The sequence below is a fragment of the Myxine glutinosa genome, chromosome 2 (assembly GCF_964187855.1).
Source record: "Myxine glutinosa chromosome 2, kmMyxGlut1.1, whole genome shotgun sequence".
NCBI classification, from domain to species: Eukaryota; Metazoa; Chordata; class Myxini; order Myxiniformes; family Myxinidae; genus Myxine; species Myxine glutinosa.
This window is the reverse complement of record NC_136262.1, coordinates 180,162,440-180,182,398: the sequence shown is the minus strand read 5'-3', so window position 1 is coordinate 180,182,398 and position 19,959 is coordinate 180,162,440. Positions and strand designations below refer to the sequence as shown.

The following is a 19,959-nucleotide window of genomic DNA, read 5'->3' as shown; positions in this document are numbered from 1 at the left end:
AGCCTGTCATCCTTCCGAGGTCGGCTAATTGAGTACCAGTTCACTGGTAATTCCCTGCTTGTCGTAAAAGGCGACAAAAAGGGTTGGTGGCAGGAAGGGCATCCGGCCGTAAAACATTGCTTCAAAAAGGGGACCCAAAAACAACAACAACCACGGTCCCCGAAAAAGGCCAACCCCCGCTTTGCGGGGGGAAATGGCCTCTAAAGGTGTTTTTTATTTTATGTGTTTCACTGACGGCCAAGGAAAATGTTGGAATGGCATCCCATTTCGATCACATCATTCCTATGGTATCTCAATCCCATGCCAGGTGTCACTGCTTTCTCAGTAAGAAAGGTGGACTCTGCAGGCAGTGCATAACCTGCCCAGAGCTGACACCATTTCTGAGACCAAACATGATGACCTTCCACTGCACATACGGGCACTGACGGTTCAGACGTAGCTGTCATTGTGGAGGAGAACACGGTTCCGCATTGGTGTGCATGTGAAAAAGCGACAATGGTCCTGGGGAAGATGTTTGTTGGTTTTATTCCCATACAAACTGTATTTATCATTGTCATAATCCCTTACCTGTAATGCAACTTGTATTTTTTTTTTTTTTTTACCTGTGCTTTAGTGTTCAAACTACTCAAAATATGACATGAGATCAAATCAAAAATTCTTTTTTTTTAACATGTTGCCTCATATGTTGAGAACATATGGCACATGTTGGCTGCGGTGTACGATACTAAACATTTCCTATGTTAATATATCCATCAAACCTAATTCTTGACTCGTCTCTGCAATCTGCAGTTTGTGGGATGTTCAAGTCGTACATCGGATTCCAAGTCTCTGCCCATCTTTGTGTTCCGGCATCATCGTCGTTAGGAATGTTTCAGATCTGCTCGACATTCTCGCCGAATGGTACTAACCGGCCAGATCGCGCTCCACACACATCGCCAGGCCCATTCCGCCACCGACGCACAGGGCGGCCACGCCACGTCGACCTTCAATGCGCTGCAAGGCGTGGAGGAGCGTGACCAGGATGCGGCACCCGGAGGCACCGATCGGGTGTCCCAATGCTATCGCTCCACCTTGGATGTTCACCTGGAAGATGGGCATACATGTTGAAAGGTTTTATCCATTAACTATCCTTAAGGCTTGTTGATCCAAGGCGACTACGGATATCTCAAACATGGGTTCTTAAAACAGTACTTACACCACACGTAGTATCGTCTATTGATAAATTTGGGATAATTTATCAATACGGGACTTTCGTACCTCATGACGTGAAAGGAATGGTTAGTATTTACTATTTAATAAGGATCACCCCTTTAAGAGATTAACTGTGTGCTGTTCTCACGTGCTCTGAACTGTTCATAAAGTAAAAAAATAAATAGTTTAGTAATAGTTTTAAAAAGACCAGCAAGAGATATTGAAGAGCAGCATTGTAGATGAGGATAAAAAGTACAAGCAGCAAAGAGGGAAGAATTGCAGAAGCACAAACACCATGAGGTTTTGTCAAAAAAAAAAAAGTACAGGCGCAGAGAGATCACTGTTGTTGGTGTTAGGCGCAGAGAGATCACTGTTGTTGGTGTTAGGTTCAGAGATCATTGTTGTTGGTGTTAGGTTCAGAGAGATCATTGTTGTTGATGTTAGGTTCAGAGAGATCATTGTTGTTGGTGTTAGGTTCAGAGAGATCATTGTTGTTGATGTTAGGTTCAGAGAGATCATTGTTGTTGATGTTAGGTTCAGAGAGATCATTGTTGTTGGTGTTAGGCTCAGAGAGATCATTGTTGTTGGTGTTAGGTGCAGAGAGATCACTGTTGTGGTGTTTGGCACAGAGAGATCACTGTTGTTGGTGTTATGTGCAGAGAGATCACTGTTGTTGGTGTTAGGCGCAGAGAGATCACTGTTGTTGGTGTTAGGCGCAGAGAGATCACTGTTGTTGGTGTTAGGCGCAGAGAGATCATTGTTGTTGGTGTTAGGCGCAGAGAGATCACTGTTGTTGGTGTTAGGCGCAGAGAGATCACTGTTGTTGGTGTTAGGCGCAGAGAGATCATTGTTGTTGGTGTTAGGCTCAGAGAGATCACTGTTGTTGGTGCTAGGCGCAGAGAGATCGCTGTTGTTGGTGTTAGGCGCAGAGAGATCGCTGTTGTTGGTGTTAGGCGCAGAGAGATCGCTGTTGTTGGTGTTAGGCTCAGAGAGATCATTGTTGTTGGTGTTAGGCTCAGAGAGATCATTGTTGTTGATGTTAGGTTCAGAGAGATCATTGTTGTTGGTGTTAGGCTCAGAGAGATCATTGTTGTTGGTGTTAGGCTCAGAGAGATCATTGTTGTTGGTGTTTGGCTCAGAGACCATTGGTGTTGTTGTTAGGCTCAGATAATTTGTTAGGCTCAGAGAGATCATTGTTGTTGTTGACAGGTTCAGAGAGGTCACTGTTGTTGTTATGCTCAGAGGCTATTGTTGTTGTTGACCGGCTCAGAGATCATTGTTGTTGACAGGTTCAGAGAGATCACCATTGTTGTTGTTGTTGACAGGCTCAAAGCCCAATGCTTCAGTCATGGCGTGGACTTCGTCAGCGACTAACATGGGAGATGTGATCAGATCTTAAATACCATAGCATGGGGAAGGAACGACAGACATGTCTCAATCATTAAAGCCAGGAAACTTGTTTGGGCTAATAAATAAAGGGTGGGTAGTGAGGTGAAGAGGTGGTTTGAAGGACAATAATAAAACAATTTGGGTGGGCAGGGGGAGAGTAGGAAGGGGTTGAGGCAGGGTAGGGTTGATATAACTTGGGTTGACACTCAAACATGGGCACAGCCATATGAAGAGTGCTGCCTTGCATCACACTCACTGGGGAGGACGAAGGACACTGGGGAGTAAGGGAGGGAAGCGATCACTTGTAGATGCACCACTTGAGTGGAAACTGATTGGCTCTTGTGGACGTGTCCACAGCAAGCCTACCATTGGTGTTGTCAGTTTATTGGAGCAGGGCAAAGGGAAGTTTATTGGATAGCCAGTTGCGTCATTTCAGATGCCACAAACAGCAGTCTGTGCATTACTGTTCCGAGCTTGGTCTGAGAGTGCCGGTGTGCTGCCCACTACGAAATTAAACATGTAGAAGGTGCTGACATGTAATGCAGGTGAAGAGCTTATCAAATTGCCACAACTGACCAACATCTTGTGGGGTTAGCCATGGGAAGTAGATTGTGACTTTTGAACTGGTGAAGGCGAGGTTTGTAATTTTTCACCTACTCTTCGTTGTAAGGCACCGTGAGATCTTTCATTTCCTGATCATGTTCATATAATAATGCTCGCAGACGGGCCACCCAGCTTCGCTTCCTCGTGATGCCATTCCATGCCCGTGACACACCAATCCAACAGTTTGCAGTTGGGCCAAGAACCAAACCCAGACTAGAAAGCTCAAAGGTATGTGCGCTACCTCTTCAACATTGTCGGACACCAAGGTCAGACTGCACAGTAATGCAATCAATTTGGTGTGCTGTTGTGAGACATGATAAACCTGGACCGAGCAGTACATTGGTATAACAGGCTGAAGGGTATCCTCGAATCTGCAAGAGGATGAACAATGAACATGTAAATCAGACTCGGATACTCTCAATATCCCAAGATCTTGCATCATGTGATCACAGGACACAAGTTATACTTGGAAGGTGGTATCAAATGTGAGTGAACATTGCAAGTCTAGGATGGCTTGGTACATGCAAGGCTCCCACAGAGTAGCTCATGCCTAACAGGTACCTTGGCAGTACCTGGCACTCAGTTGGTGAAGGACAATAAACATGACTGCCAGCATGACCATCAAAACTCCATCAATGAAGTTTTTTTCTCCCTGTATACAGTCTCAAATTTGATCGCAGGAAGACCGAAAAGACCTCTCTAGTCTGTTGGACCCGTTTTATTAATTTTTTTTTCCCTTGCTTTACATTCCAATGTTAAACTACCTGTTTCCACCTCCACCCTCACCCCAAACAACAAAGCTGTTAATAAAATTAACATTCCTGGCTATTGCAAGTCTCTGGCCTTCCAGGAGGCTATTTGAGAACCAATAACACATGGCCAATGTATTTGGACTTTTCTGAGCCTTTGTTGCTCTTGACAGATCCTGTGGCTCTCACATATTGTGAATATGGTTAGGAAGTCTACTTATGACCAGTTATAGCCAGGCTCCCGGCTGCAGTCAACTTGATTGTGATACAATCATTTGCCAGATATTAAAAAAAACTAGAGCATTGCAACTGTCGTCAATACGCCTCCGAATAATCCCCGCCCGTGTCAATGCGTAGATGCCCTCATTGAATGTCCTAAAAATAAGTTTGACTTGAATCCCTTCAGCTGTTTTCAAGTATCACATTTTCACATCGATCGTTGAACCAGTTTCGGAGAAGGAATTATTAAAAAAAAAAAAAAATTATATATATATATATACGTATATATAAAATCGGCTTTCCAGCTAATGTAGCTGCCACAACACGTGACATATGACCTTAAAAATTATATTTCAATACAAATGGGTCATTGATTGATGTGCATGCAATTTCAGATTTTTGTAGGATAAATACTTTGATTAAACATTTTTGGTTGGTATACCACGTCACCGATATCATTATCATGCTTTTGTTCCCCATTGGGAGTACTTAATGTGCCAAGTTTCAAATTTTTCCATTCAGCGGTTTCTGAGAAAAAAAAGTGTCATCATTTGCGTTAATCCAAGATGGCTGCCATACAACGTGACCGATGACGTCACAATTATAAAAACATTCTGCATGGGTGTCACTCCTACCCTGAAAGTTTTGTCTCAATCGGACATGTGGTTGCTGAGAAAAACGAAGTTTAGCCCGTACGGACGGACGGACGGATAACCCGAAAACACAATGCCTCCAGCCACCTTCCGGGGCGGAGGCATTTAAAATTGACAACCCGATAATGAAGAAGGAAACCTTTTGAATTTGGCCTCATGGAGACCTGCCAGCACTTCACTACTGCAACCCAGGTACCTCCAAATTCCCAAAATATTGTTTGAGCATGGTTATATCATACATTAGAAAAATGGTACAAACACAGAAAAGAAAACAAAGCTCGTTTAGAGTCAACTAAATGACAGGGCCTTCGAGACAATGGTTATACAGCATCAGAGTGCTGGTTAATGTTAAACAAAGATTATCAAAAAGCTCAGTATACATGACAATACCAGGCTGTGCTGAGTATACCAGACATGGTGGTGTAACGGTTAGAGTCCGTTTCCAGTGTGGGAGGTCGGCAGTTCGAACTCGTACAAAAGATTTAAAATGGTGCGTGCTACTTCCTTGCTTGATGTTCAGCATTTCAGTCTCGGATACACTCAACGTGCCGATATCTTGCATCATGTGATGATTGTGGCAAAAGAATTGCCTCCGAGTGCGGTGAGAAAGATGGTACCAGTGTTGCGACGTCACTGATATCCAGAGTGCCCCAGGAAGTGACGGCACTTCCCCCAAACTCAGTGGCTGTTTGTCCATGTGTGTGTGGAAGCTCCATTACCAGGCTTCGATCATATTAGTAAAATAATTAAATAAAAACCCTCACAGCGTGTGGTTAATAATAAATTATTCCAAATTGACACTTTTATTGTGCTATGTCAATGCATCAGGCCACATGTCAGACTAACCTTGTCTTGATGAATTCCCAGCTCACGAATCACTGCCACGGTTTGAGCAGCAAAGGCCTCGTTTAGCTCAAACAGGTCGACCTGCTCGATAGTCCAGCCAGCGATCGCCAGCTGTTGGACATCGATACAACGGTATTTGTCATGAAGTTATCCAAAACGACTTTATGCGATGAATGATTAGTTATGGGAGGAGGGAGAGAGGGATTGTAAAACAAGGAAAAAATAAATCATGATAACTACACTAACAATGTTTAACATAATCAAAAAATACAAAGCTTTTGCTTCCGCTAAAGTAAATGATATATTTACTAGTGGGGTCACCCGCGGGAATCCCACGGGCATGGACGTTTGTGACATTTCGACATATTGAGTTAGATGCTGCACCTGCACATTCAGTTTCACAAAATGGTTACTGCCAATTTATCAGATCCACAAATAATGTAATCTACTCAATGTATTTACTTCTGATAACATGTGAATGCATACACACACGAACACCCACACACACACACATATATATATTGTTGCGGATATGGGATTTGGCCTCCATCCATATCCGCTTGTAAATATTCCCCTATTTCCCCAATACTCCCCAACTATCCCCAATCCCCCATTCCCTAGTCCCATTGTCTGTAAACAACACTCTGTAGAACCGACCTTCCCCTTTTTCCCCCATTAAATGTCGTGCCCAGGTTCACCGCATCTCACGTAGACAACTATAGGACATCTTGCTAGTTATTCTTAGTCTATGTCAGTTAAGGACTCGTTTCCATTAATTCTGACTCTTCGTTGCACCAGAATGTGATTGTATGGCACCAGTAGTGAGTTTAGGACCTCCCAATACCTCCCCACAACCTCATCTCCGCATCCTCCCATCATCTCATGGAACTACAACAACAACAACAACTACAACCACAGCGGGGGGCGGCGCGGCGGTGGTGCGGGGAGTGGGCGTCCTCACTCCGGCTTGGTTAGCCGCCATTGCCCATGTGCTCCGACGGGGTTACCACGAAGGGGCTGACTGTCAGCTCCTCGTCAAGGGCGGAGCCCGGTAACCCCCCCACACCCAATAAGAAGTGGCGGGCCGATTCCATCTAGGGCGGAGCTAACGAGCCGAGGGCGTGTCACTCCCCGCTGGATATACGCAGCCACTTACCGGAGGTGACGTCAGATGCGCCCCCAGCTTGAGGAGAAACAGACGCCACCTCCAGCGCGACGATACCTCCCCGCATATCTGGACCGGACCGTGTGGATCCTGTCCCTGAGCCAAGGTGCACCTTGAGCCATCGATTCTGCCCTTCCTTGCCATCAATCCCTGTGTGAGTCAGTCTTGTCCCGTTTATCTGTGGTCTGTCGGGGCTAAGATAAGACCGTGTTTAAGTGCCCACCTTCCTATGCTGTACCTCTTGTCCGTGTAATCTAAACGTTCTGCATACAAATATTATAACCTCCTCCGGAGGTCTTGAGAACTGTACCCCTGGTGTCGTGTCAGTTAACCCAGCCGTTGTGTCCTTTCCTTCATTGATCTAGCATAGCGCGATTCGGCCAACGTTCGAGTGGAATCGGGTAAACTGTGCAGACGCGGTCATACCAAACCGCTCGGTAAACTAACATCCAAAACCGCGTCTGTAACAATATATATATATTTTATTTATTTTACATATGTGAATTACACGTCCATGCACACGTGAAATGGAGTTTGTTTTTGCACACGTGAAATGAACACGTGAACCTTTACTTCTGGATAATAATGTTGAATGGAATAAGAACGAAGAAATATATGTCGGCATCATTGTTGACGTTTTTGTGACAGTCATCAAACGGAAAAGTAATATATATTAACGGAAAAGAAAAAGCGAATTTTAAATATATGTCGACCTTTCCCCCTTCTGTTGTTGTAGGCGGTATATGATACATCGTGGCGCAATTTTTTTTAAAATATATCTCGGCATTTTCCCATGTGTGCGTGAATGTTCTCAATTATTGCTGACGCCGAGTCTAAAACCATCGATAAAAATGAAATCAGATGGTGAATTCGAGGTAAAATCGTGAGGGTTACTCAATGAATGGGCTTTATTTTACAGGCCTTTGAAAATGCATTTCGTTCTATAAACGGAAACTTTCACCGGATTTTCTTCCCGTTTTTTTGCAACCGAGTCCAAAACCATGTAAGCGACTGTGAAAAATGAAATGAGATATCGAATTAGAGTTGCAATAAAACAGAGAGAGACCAAGACACCATGGGCCGAACAAAAGGGCCTCAAAGCTATGCGAGTAACCAAAATGGTGGATATTTGTTTTCGAAGCCTCTTCCAGAATGGGTGGAGCTGCTCTCAACAGAGTAAGCCACACCCCCGGACAGACGCCTGACAGCATCACCTATGGCTAATATAATATAGACTAGTGGGGTCACCCACGGGAATCCCACGGGCATGGACGTGTGTGACATTTGGACATCTTGATTTAGATGCTGCACATTAAATTTTACAAAATGGTTACTGGCAATTCATCAGATCCAGAAATGGTGTGATGAACACAATTTATTTATTTCACATAATATGTGCCCCCTTACTCCTCTCCACCTGACACTCTCCTCTCTCCACCCTCATGCCTCTCCAAACCCACTCCCCTCCAATACCTCCTCACACTCCCCTACAATCGCTCCTCACTCTCCTCTCCAATCGCTCCTCACTCTCCTCTCCAATCGCTCCTCACTCTCCTCTCCAATCCAATCGCTCCTCACTCTCCGCTCCAATCCAATCGCTCCTCACTCTCCGCTCCAATCCAATCGCTCCTCACTCTCCGCTCCAATCCAATCGCTCCTCACTCTCCGCTCCAATCCAATCGCTCCTCACTCTCCGCTCCAATCCAATCGCTCCTCACTCTCCGCTCCAATCCAATCGCTCCTCACTCTCCGCTCCAATCCAATCGCTCCTCACTCTCCGCTCCAATCCAATCGCTCCTCACTCTCCGCTCCAATCCAATCGCTCCTCACTCTCCGCTCCAATCCAATCGCTCCTCACTCTCCGCTCCAATCCAATCGCTCCTCACTCTCCGCTCCAATCCAATCGCTCCTCACTCCGCTCCAATCGGCCCTCACTCTCCGCTCCAATCGGCCCTCTCTCCAACTCCTTACTCTCCAACCCCTAGCTCCTCACTCTCCAACCCCTAGCTCCTCACTCTCCAACCCCTAGCTCCTCACTCTCCAACCCCTAGCTCCTCACTCTCCAACCCCTAGCTCCTCACTCTCCAACCCCTAGCTCCTCACTCTCCAACCCCTAGCTCCTCACTCTCCAACCCCTAGCTCCTCACTCTCCAACCCCTAGCTCCTCACTCTCCAACCCCTAAGCTCCTCACTCTCCAACCCTCCATCGTTGTTGCAGCAGCATCCTGTGCGAGTCTGTGATCACGTTCGTCGAGGGTCTCGTTCTCCCGTCTCGTTCTTTTTCTTGCTGCAGTCTCATGAGGTCACCCGTGGGAATCCCACGGGCATGGATGTGTGTGACATTTGGACATCTTGATTTAAATGCTGCACATTAAATTTTACAAAATGGTTACTGGAAATTCATCAGATCCAGAAATGGTGTTATGAACACAATTTATTTATTTCACATAATATGTGACCCCTCACTCCTCTCTACCTGACTCTCCTCTCTCCACCCTCACACCCCTGTCCAATACCTCCTCACACTCCTCTCCAATCCCTCACACTCCTCTCCAATGCCTCACACTCCTCTCCAATCCCTCACACTCCTCTCCAATCCCTCACACTCCTCTCCAATCCCTCACACTCCTCTCCAATCAGCCCTCACTCTCCTCTCCAATCAGCCCTCACTCTCCAACTCCTCGCTCCTCGCTCTCCAACTCCTCGCTCTTCAACCCTCGCTCCTCGCTCTCCAACCCCCAGCTCCTCACTCTCCAACCCCCAGCTCCTCACTCTCCAACCCCTAGCTCCTCACTCTCCAACCCCCAGCTCCTCTCTCCAACCCCTAGCTCCTCTCTCCAACCCCTAGCTCCTCTCTCCAACCCCTAGCTCCTCTCTCCAACCCCTAGCTCCTCTCTCCAACCCCTAGCTCCTCTCTCCAACCCCTAGCTCCTCTCTCCAACCCCTAGCTCCTCTCTCCAACCCCTAGCTCCTCACTCTCCAACCCATAGCTCCTCACTCTCCAACACCGAGCTCCTCACTCTCCAACCCCTAGCTCCTCACTCTCCAACCCCTAGCTCCTCTCTCCAACCCCTAGCTCCTCACTCTCCAACCCCATAGCTCCTCACTCTCCAACTCCTCGCTCTCCACTCTCCAACTCCTCGCTCTCCACTCTCCAACCCCTCGCTCTCCACTCTCCAACCCCTCGCTCCTCTCCAACCCCTAGCCCCTCACTCTCCAACACCTAGCTCCTCACTTTCCAACCCCTAGCTCCTCACTCTCCAACCCCCTAGCTCCTCACTCTCCAACCCCTAACTCCTCTCCAACCCCTCGCTCCTCAGTCCTCTCCAACCCTCCTCATCGTTGTTGCAGCAGCATCCTGTGTGGTTCTCCTGTCTCGTTATTTTTCTCGCTGCATGATGTTCAAGTTTGCATTGACGTTTGTCGACGGATTCGTTCGCCCGTCTCATTCGTTTTCTTGCTGCATCCTGTTCAAGTCTGCGTTCTTCATCGACCGTCTCATTCATTTTGGAAATGGAAGTTTCCACGCAACGCATGAATTGTCACGATCCTCAAGAGGAAGTGTCTCGTAATCATCAAATGACAAATGGCAGGTAAATTACATTGTGAAAATTAAAGATTTCAAATAAACCTATTTAAAGTGTATGTGCACATAACTAATTAAAAAAAACGAAGAAATATCTCTCGGTAATTTCCTGAAACATATTTTACTTCCGGATAATAATGTTGAATGAAATAAGAACGAAGAAATATATGTCGTTTTGTGACTACTGTCATCAAAAGTAAAAGTAATATATCTTAACGGAAAAGAAAAAGCGAATTTTTAATATACGTCGACATTTTCCCCGACTGTTACTTTAGGCGGTGTATTTTCGTGTATCATCGTGGCGCGATTTTTATAAATATATCTCTGCATTTTCCCGTGTGTGCGTGGATGTTCTCAATTATTTCTGACACCGAGTCTAAAACCATCGATAAAAATAAAATCAGATGGTGAATGCGGGATAAAATCGTGAGGGTGACTCGATGAATGGGCTTTTGTTGCAGGCCTTTGAGAAATAATTTCGTTCTATAAACGGAAATTTTCATGGGATTCTCTTCCCGTTTTTTTTCAACCGAGTCAAACTATGTTAGCGACTGTTAAAAATGAACTGATATATCGAATTTGAGTTGAAATAAACCTGTGTGAGAGAGAAAGACAGCACGGGCCTAACTAAACAGGCCTCAAAGCTATTCGAGTTAATAAAATGGTGGATATTTCTTTACATGAAGCCTCTCCAAGAATGGGTGGAGCTACTCTGCAAACGGACTAAGCCACACCCCGGACAGACAGACAGACAGACAGACAGAATCACCGTAGCCTATTATAATATAGATTGTGGAAGGGTGGGAATACGGATTAGTAGTGGTAGTAGTAGTAGTAGTAAAACTCAGTTCAGTAATATAAATGGGAGAGCCCATGGAGTAGTGGTGTGTACAGTACCAGACTTTAACCCCTGGAGTAAAGAACTCAACACAACTAACTTACGAAGACGTAATCACGGCAAGATAAGATGGGTGTATGAAAGAATGCTGGTGAACTGGTAGGAAAGCCAAAAGGTATGCACACTCGTGTTTGAACTATCGAGTCTGCGTTCTCAACCCAGGTATAAACGGTTACCATAATGTTCCACATGCAGAGCGAGGGAACAATGTGTGCATAGTCTACAAAAGGACTTTAAGGACCCGTCTGGCAGTACTCGGGGTGTTCACATTAAAGATCCCACGGTGTCTTTTGTGAAGAGTAGGAGATCCTCAGATCTGATTGGTGTACGTTTGTGAGGGACATATACTGTATACACACATACGTACATACATACACTACATGACCAAAAGTATGCGGACACTCCTTCTAATTAGTGGATTCAGCTATTTCAGCCACACCCATTGCAGACAGGTATAGACAATCGACCACACAGCCATGCAATCTCCATAGACAAACATTGGCATTAGAATGGGCTGTACTGAAGAGCTCAGTGACTTTCAACGTGGCACCATCATAGGATGCCGCCTTTCCACCAAGTCACTTCGTCAAATTTCTGCCCTGCTAGAGCTGCCGGTCAACTAAGTGCTGTTATTGTGAAGTGGAAATGTTTTGGAGCAACAACAGCTCAGCCACGAAGTGGTCGGCCACACAAACTCACAGAACGGGACCGCCTGGTGCTGAAGCACGTAGCGAGTAAAAATAGTCTGTCCTCGGTTGCAATACTCACTACCTAGCTCCAAACTGCCTCTGGAAGCAACGTCAGCACAACAACTGTTCGTTGGGAGCTTCATGAAATGGGTTTCCATGGCCGAGCAGCCGCGCACAAGCCTAAGATCACCATGCGCAATGCCAAGCGTCGGCTGGAGTGGTGTAAAGCTCGCCGCCATTGGACTCTGGAACAGTGGAAACGCGTTATCTGGAGTGATGAATCACGCTTCACCACCTGGCAGTCCGACGGACTAATCTGGGTTTGGCGGATGCCAGGAGAACTGCCTGAATGCATAGTGCCAAATGTAAAGTTTGGTGGAGGAGTAATAATGGTCTGGGGCTGTTTTTCATGGTTTGGGCTGGGCCCCTTAGTTCCAGGGAAGGGAAATCTTAACACTACAGCATACAATGACATTCTAGATGATTGTGTGCTTCTAACTTTGTGGCAACAGTTTGGGGAAGCCCCTTTCCTGTTTCAGCATGACAATTCCCCCATGCACAAAGCGAGGTCTATACAGAAATGGTTTGTCAAGATCGGTGTCGAAGAACTTGACTGGCCTGCACAGAGCCCTGACCTCAACCCCATCGAATACCTTTGGGATGAATTGGTATGCTGACTGCGAGCCGGGCCTAATCGCCCAACATCAGTGCCCGACCTCACTAATGCTCTTGCGGCTGAATGGAAGCAAATCCCCGCAGCAATGTTCCAACATCTAGTGGAAAGCCTTCCCAGAAGAGTGGAGGCTGTTATAGCAGCAAAGGGGGGACCAACTCCATATTAATGCCCATGATTTTGGAATGAGATGTTCGATGTTTGGGTATCCACATACTTTTGGTCATTTCGTGTACATACATGCATAAACTGTTCTCGATGGCTTTGCCCTATGGCCTATGCTGTAAAAAAAAATTGGGGTCAAGGAGAAGGGCAAAGGAGGTGGTCAAGGAGGAGGTGGAAAAACCAAAGAAGGAACGAGTCAGGAAGGACTCAAAACACACACAAACCAGTAACGAAAACAAATATATAAAGACAATTTTGTGTTGGAGATCTAGAAAAGTGAGAGCTTTTTCCAATGAAAATGGCTTAACTCACAGCCTTGCGGACCGCAGGGATGGGCCCAGTGCCCATTATGTCGGGGTCCACCCCAGCTTGAGCCCAGGATATGACCCTGGCGAGAGAAGGGATATTTCGACGACCAGCTTCCTTTGCAGACATCATAAGTACTGCTGCTGCACCATCGTTTACTCCTGCGAAACGAGATGATCAACAAGCACTCTTTCAATGCCAATACGTGTAGCAATCGGACAAAAGCCCACATCGACAAAGGTGAAGAACGTTTTGTTTGAGTAGCTTGAAAGTCCACTTCCCCTGTTTCAGCCTTGAGCACTATGCAGCAAGTTTGGGTGTTTCTGTGCACCATTGACAATAGTGTCAGTTCTGCTGAAGCAGTTTCTTGGCTAGGGTTAGTATCCAGAACCGGTCGCCACTCCAATGCAAGATACTTGACCGAGTGTGCTGGAATATGGAATTGTGTAAAGCAAAATACCACAATGGTAGTTTATAGCTGTGTCAGGATTCAGACCTAGGATAGACAGCTCAGAGGTGAGTGTGCATACCACAAGGCTATCCTGCCAGCCCATGCAGCAAGAGGATTTCATACTTGTGTTGTGCCAGTTGTGTGCTTCCCTTTGTGATGTTATCACATGCATACGCGTCATTTCGTAATTGTAAAAGCTAAATGAGGTACACCTGTGGCCTAGTGACGAGTACACTGGACTGGCACCCGAGAGGTTATTGTAGCTTCATATCTAGCTGAAAGCGGTCCTATCAAGGATTTTGGTTCCAAGATTCTGAAAAATGAGCTCGTCTCAGAAGAGTTACCATGTCACCACTGGATCGTCAGTTAAAAACCCACCTCGTTCATTCATGACCTTCACAGAGGGGTTCTAGTCTACAAGTGATGCCAGTCTGCGCTTTGTGGTTCAATGCTCAACCTAACAGGGCAACTTAGAAACCTGCACGAGACACTGGATGTGCCTGTCGAATGTAATCAAGGACATGAAGCACCGTTCACCAAACTAGATACGGCACGCATTACAGTGCTTTTAAAAAGAGTACGAAAAAGGACCAGAAAGTTATTACATGTACTATCTCAGGTGTTCAAATGGTGGAGGACTTTTCACCCATCATACATGTGCCACACCTCAAATCCTCACCAACTTCATCACACCCAGAAAAGGCAGCATAGACGAGAATTTATTTTACGGAGTGGTTGAGCAAGGGGTATTTTGCTTTGCTCGACTCATTTCCTGTAAAGAACACAGTGGTATGAAGTAAAACATTCCAGCTCAAACCGCTCTAGTTGGAGACCTTGGACATTATTGGCTTTTTTTCACAATAGGCCAGATTATCTACCAGGATGTTGTCTACCAACCCTTCCCTGGTCTCACATCATATATCATCTTCAGTCATACACTGAACAAGGCCCAACCCATCAGTTCTACCATTTTTATGAAAAGGCCTGTCCATCCTCTACCACCCTTCGCGGCACACTGTCAACCCACACACCGTCCTAGATCATTTCTACTCTGTAGTCTTGTTTATCAGTCAATCTCGGCCTGCTTGTTCCTCGATGCCCAGATTTAAAGTCCCATCCAGTTTTTACAAGTTATCAGCTTGCCTGTTGAGTTGCCAGCGGTAACAGTGCCGGTTCCATCTTTCAGGAAGCATGGCGAGAAAGCAGAGAGTTTCTCCATTGTGCATCCATGGCGTGGAAACTCATCCACCATCACTTGAATCGCACCTAAAAACACACGAGTCTTAAATCAGCTGGGCTCAACAAATCCAGCATTGCCTCGAATACTGGGTTCCCCCTTGCCACCGACCTTTGCGTTGGGGTACCGTCACCGGAAGGATCTCACGAGTGAAAAAGCCACCGTTTTGTGCTGCTTCCGCTCGTTGTTGGGAGCACAGTGCAAACAAGTCCTGGTCCTCACGCGAAACGCTCCACCGCTGTGCCACATTCTCAGCTACAAAAATGTGACGTGCGTGGCAAGGGAAAGGACAAGCACACGTACACGTACACAAATTAATGTGAACATGGAAATGCAAACATTATCGCTTCATTGCTGCTTGTCAAGGTAAACTCCATCATTACCTCCAACACTGAAGATGGATGGAGGTTATGTTCCCCCCCCTACCCCCCCACACCCCCCCCCCCCCAAGTCTGTGAGCAGGATATTTCAAAAAGTTATGGATGGATTCGGACAAAGCTTGGTGGAGAGGTTGGGTATGTGATAAGCACGAATTGATTGGATTTTGGTGAAGATCTGGATACGAGGAGTTTTTTTTTATTGGATGGAGGTTATGTTTTCACCCCTGTCTGTCTGTTTGTCTGTCTATTTGTCTGTTTGTGAACAAGACATCTCAAAAAGTTGTGGACGGATTTGGACGAAACTTGGTGGATAAGTTGGGTGTGTGACAAGGAAGAATTAGATACAATTTTGGTGAAGATCTGAATATGGATTGAGATAAGGGATTTATTAAATTCTTAAGTGATTGTGCACCATTGAGAGATTGGCCAAAAAGTGACACAACGTGAAATTTAAAAAAAGTGGTGGATGAGTTGGTTTAGTGACAAGAACAAGCCCATTCGATTTTGGTTCAGGTCCGAATCCAGATCCGGCCTATCAGTGGGATACAAAACAAACTGTTCAGCATGGTGGAGGTGTGTGCTCTATCTACCGCGTGCCGTTCTTGTTATACTTTGTTTTTAAATTTGCTTAACCTGCCATTAGATTTGGAAACTTTGCTACATAAACACCTATTTTCTCATAAAAGTTGATGCTACTGACTCATGTCCATTGCAGTGTAAATCATAACCAATGAGGAAAATATCCTCAAGCGCAGCAACCTTATAATTTATCACTGCACACATTTAAACTGGACCTTCATCATTTCTGGAGCCTCTTCAGGCTGCCATGGCCCAGGTATGTATTACTGGAGGACAGGTGAGGCAGGGGAGGGAAGGAAGGAGAGATCAAATGCTGGGTAGTCGCTCCACAGTCCTCTACTGCCTCACACCTGATAAGTTTCTCTTACATACTTGCAAGTTAATAGTTTACCCCCAAACATAAATAACTACATTCTCAATGTCTTGAAAAAGTTTGCTCTCCGTTCCATTTGTAGCGCCGTTTGTTCTCTATAACAGTTGCACTTTCTTTTGACAACGGGTATAAAAAGCAAGTACTATATTTTCACGCAAATAACCTGCCCGCTGATATGACACACACACACACACACACACACACACACACACACACACACACACACACACACACACACACACACACACACACACACACACACACACACACACACACACACACACACACACACACACACACACACACACACACAATAATTAAATTAACTGTGTCTGGGTACGGTCACGTGTCGAACGTTTACACTACACTTCGCCATTATGCAACTGATCAAAGTACCCAGTATAAAACCTAGAGAAGGACAAGTAGTCATACTACGCCCAGTGGTGATGCGAATCCAGTCCAAGGTACGAGGACTAAAAGACCACGTGACAAATGGTTACAATCTAAACTTAATAGTCTACTAACGTAAGGCAGTCCAACTGCTTCATCCCAACATTGAACCACCTCAGATTCCAAAGCAATGCACCATCTCCATCGCAGGTAGTCTCAAAGTATAAAATAAATACCCCAAAGTGCTGTGCACTACCTTATAGAATTGTCACCATAGTTATATTAAGACTCCGTTCCTGTATGTACCTGTAACTCCCATCAGGTACTTGTGGAATGCATCAGTGAGTCCATCTGTAGTCATGGTGTCCAACAAAGTGCAATTGCCCATCTTCGTACCAGCTCTCATGTGTACAGCATGTGGAGCCTGGACATAAATAAATAAAACACAGGACAAATATCAAGGGGTGAGCGGGACAAGACAGCACAGATCCCTTGGTGAGCGGGACAAGACATCACAATTCACAGATCCCTTGTTGAGTGGGACAAGACAGCACAGATCCCTTGGTGAGTGGGACAAGACAGCACAGATCCCTTGGTGAGTGAGACAAGACAGCACAGATCCATTGGTGAGTGGGACAAGACAGCACAGACCCCTTGGTGAGTGGGACAAGGCAGCACAGATCCCTTGGTGAGTGGGACAAGACAGCACAGATCCCTTGGTGAGTGGGACAAGACAGCACAGATCCCTTGGTGAGTGAGACAAGGCAGCACAGATCCCTTGGTGAGTGGGACAAGACAGCACAGATCCCTTGGTGAGTGAGACAAGACAGCACAGACCCCTTGGTGAGTGAGACAAGACAGCACAGATCCCTTGGTGAGTGGGACAAGACAGCACAGATCCCTTGGTGAGTGGGACAAGACAGCACAGATCCCTTGGTGAGTGAGACAAGACAGCACAGATCCCTTTTGAGTGGGTCAAGACAATCTGCAGATGAGCAACTTTCGTTAATTCACCCAATCTAGCCCATGTATCATAGTCATCCTCCCACCCATGGTACAATGAATCTTGTGGTGAGGCAGTTTTCTTCAAACAACTTGCATTCTCCTCCTGGAAGGCAAATCTGAACGAAAGCAACCTCAGATAATTCTAAAAAGGTCACAAAAAGTGTGTGTCTACTCTCAGGAGAGCCAGAAAACAATATCTGTCCAATCTCAAGAATAACCTTGCAAGTCAGATTCCCAACTCCAAAACATGGTGGTGCATTGTCAAGTGTTTCTGGAATATGGTCCCCCTCCATCCCTTCCCTCACTTAAAATGGCACCACATCTGATTCCGCTCATGAGAAGGCTGAATGCCTCAATACGGCGTTTGCTTTTAAATACTGTGTCCCCAAACCCTCTCTCTGTACCCAACCTTCCCCATCATACCTAACTGCTCCTGGACTCTGTCATTTGCACCTGAGAAAGTGGAGAATCTGGCAACCCTCACCTGATTCTGCAACTAGACTGGATGATATCAGCTCACATGTCCTAAAAACCTGCTCTTGCACATCCTCTCTGCCCTTTTCACGCTGTCAATTGTGCTTGGTCATCTTCCAACTGCTTTGAAGTCTGTCGACATCACTAGAAACATGCAATGACTGATCCACTTAACTACAGACCTATCAGCTAACTTCCAACAAAATCCTTCCTTTTCTCCAAAAACCTCATCTCAGATCAACAACTTGGATTCAGACCTGGTTGGACATGCTGATTCTACTCACCCAACAATGGAGGGAGATCCTCAATGTCAGACAAGAGATCAAGACCGTCTCTCTGGACACAAGTAATAAAAGCATTTTAAACTAAAATTCGGTAGAGCGCATACCTCCGTCTGACTGAACAATTTATGTTTTGTATCTCACCGATCGGTCAGATCTGGATCCGGACCTGAACCAAAAATATAATTGGCTTGTTCTTATCGCCTAACCAACTCATCCACCAGGTTTTGTCATAAGTTGTCCACAAATTTTGAAATATCATGCGATATATCGTTTTGGCCCTACCGCCCAATGGTGAAGAATCACTAAAAAAAACAAAACAAATTCTCGTGTCCTGGTCCGGATTGGCACACCTGAACTCCTATGCACCTATATGCCCTGCATCTGGAGCTTGATGGAGTAGTGCTCTCCCCTCTGGGTTGCCTCCCCTACCTCACACCTTGCTCAGCTTGACACCATGGGATCCAAAGCCTTCAAGAGCATTGGAATCTTCCATGATGAAGCCGAGTCTATGGTCCTGTCACTTTCCCATCACAGACAGGTCGGTGTTCGGTCTTCTTCCACGTCCATTCTGGTCTTGCACCCTCTGCTCTTTCTGTGCTTTGTCCCCGCCCCTCCCTCAGGTATCTTCAGGGTGTGCATGTGGTCCACTATCAACCACTTTCTAGTAAAAAAATACCCAAATCCAGAATCACTGCTCACCTCCACTCATTTGTTCCTCTTTTTCCCCACCTGTGGAATCAACTTCCACATTCGCTTCAATCTAATTCTTCCATCCTGGACATCAAGGCAGCTGTTCCCCACCATCTCAGATCACACCCATCCAAAGCCATGATCTTTTTACACCAGCTAAACCACCAACCCACCCCAAAACATTTGGCTTCTGTATCCATCTTATTCACCCCCTGCATTTCCCGCCCCCCCCACCCCCCATCCCTCAACCTTACATTTCTCCCTTCTCTTTCTGTTATTCCTTTTGTTATGTTGCGTTCTGGTCCGCTCTGTGGTCGAGCTCGTCCACGAGCCTCGACTTTGTATATACAAAAAACATACAAACTGGGTTTAATTATTGTGCACAAGTTTAATTAGCTTAAATGGTAAGTTTGATGACAATTTTAGTAACATGCCATAATGTATGTTTGCATAATCACTACCTCTTCTCAAAGATTATAGACAAGATACCGTTAAACAGTTTCACCAAACCATGCAGTCAATCATTTTCACGCTAACAGGAAAGTGGGCAAACATCGAACTGGCGTCCTAATTGGCTCGTTGCCATTCCATACCAGGCTCATGTTCTCTTGTCCACCGGCCAGCACGACACAGGCCTCTGCGGCCCGAATTGCTCGTGCTCCCAGGCATACAGACTTCAGGCCTGATGCACAAAGCATCTGGCAGCCCCAGGCAGGGACCACGTAGGGAAGACCAGCTTTAACCGCTGTCTGACGGGCCGGATTCTGACCCTGTCCTGCAAACAAAGAAACCTCCTCCACATGAGACATGGTTGTTTTGAATGGAGCAATCTCTATAATTCCCAGGAAGTAGCACAGATCCACAGAGTTTTGTCATAACTCGTCCACAACTTTTTAAAGTACCATGCTATACTGTATATTGTTATGTCTGTGGGGTAGGCAGTGATATGTAGAGTCAGGTAGAT

The 19,959-nt window shown here is 45.9% G+C and overlaps 1 protein-coding gene across 3 annotated transcripts in view; it reads right to left on the bottom strand.

Annotated features, from left to right (window-relative positions):
* Positions 1–506: 506 nt before the first annotated feature.
* The window catches only part of ACAT2 (acetyl-CoA acetyltransferase 2), a 36,843-nt gene continuing 17,390 nt past the window's right edge, over positions 507–19,959 (bottom strand). For all 3 annotated transcript variants that reach the window (XM_068106684.2, XM_068106686.2, XM_068106685.2), the window contains exons 3-9: positions 19,589–19,770; positions 16,849–16,966; positions 14,932–15,075; positions 14,727–14,849; positions 13,139–13,293; positions 5,651–5,761; positions 507–1,083 (exon numbers count right to left, since the gene is read on the bottom strand). In XM_068106684.2, the coding sequence (XP_067962785.2) occupies positions 904–1,083; positions 5,651–5,761; positions 13,139–13,293; positions 14,727–14,849; positions 14,932–15,075; positions 16,849–16,966; positions 19,589–19,770 (1,013 nt within the window). In that variant the 3' untranslated portion in view covers positions 507–903. The remainder of the gene's footprint in view (positions 1,084–5,650; positions 5,762–13,138; positions 13,294–14,726; positions 14,850–14,931; positions 15,076–16,848; positions 16,967–19,588; positions 19,771–19,959) is intronic.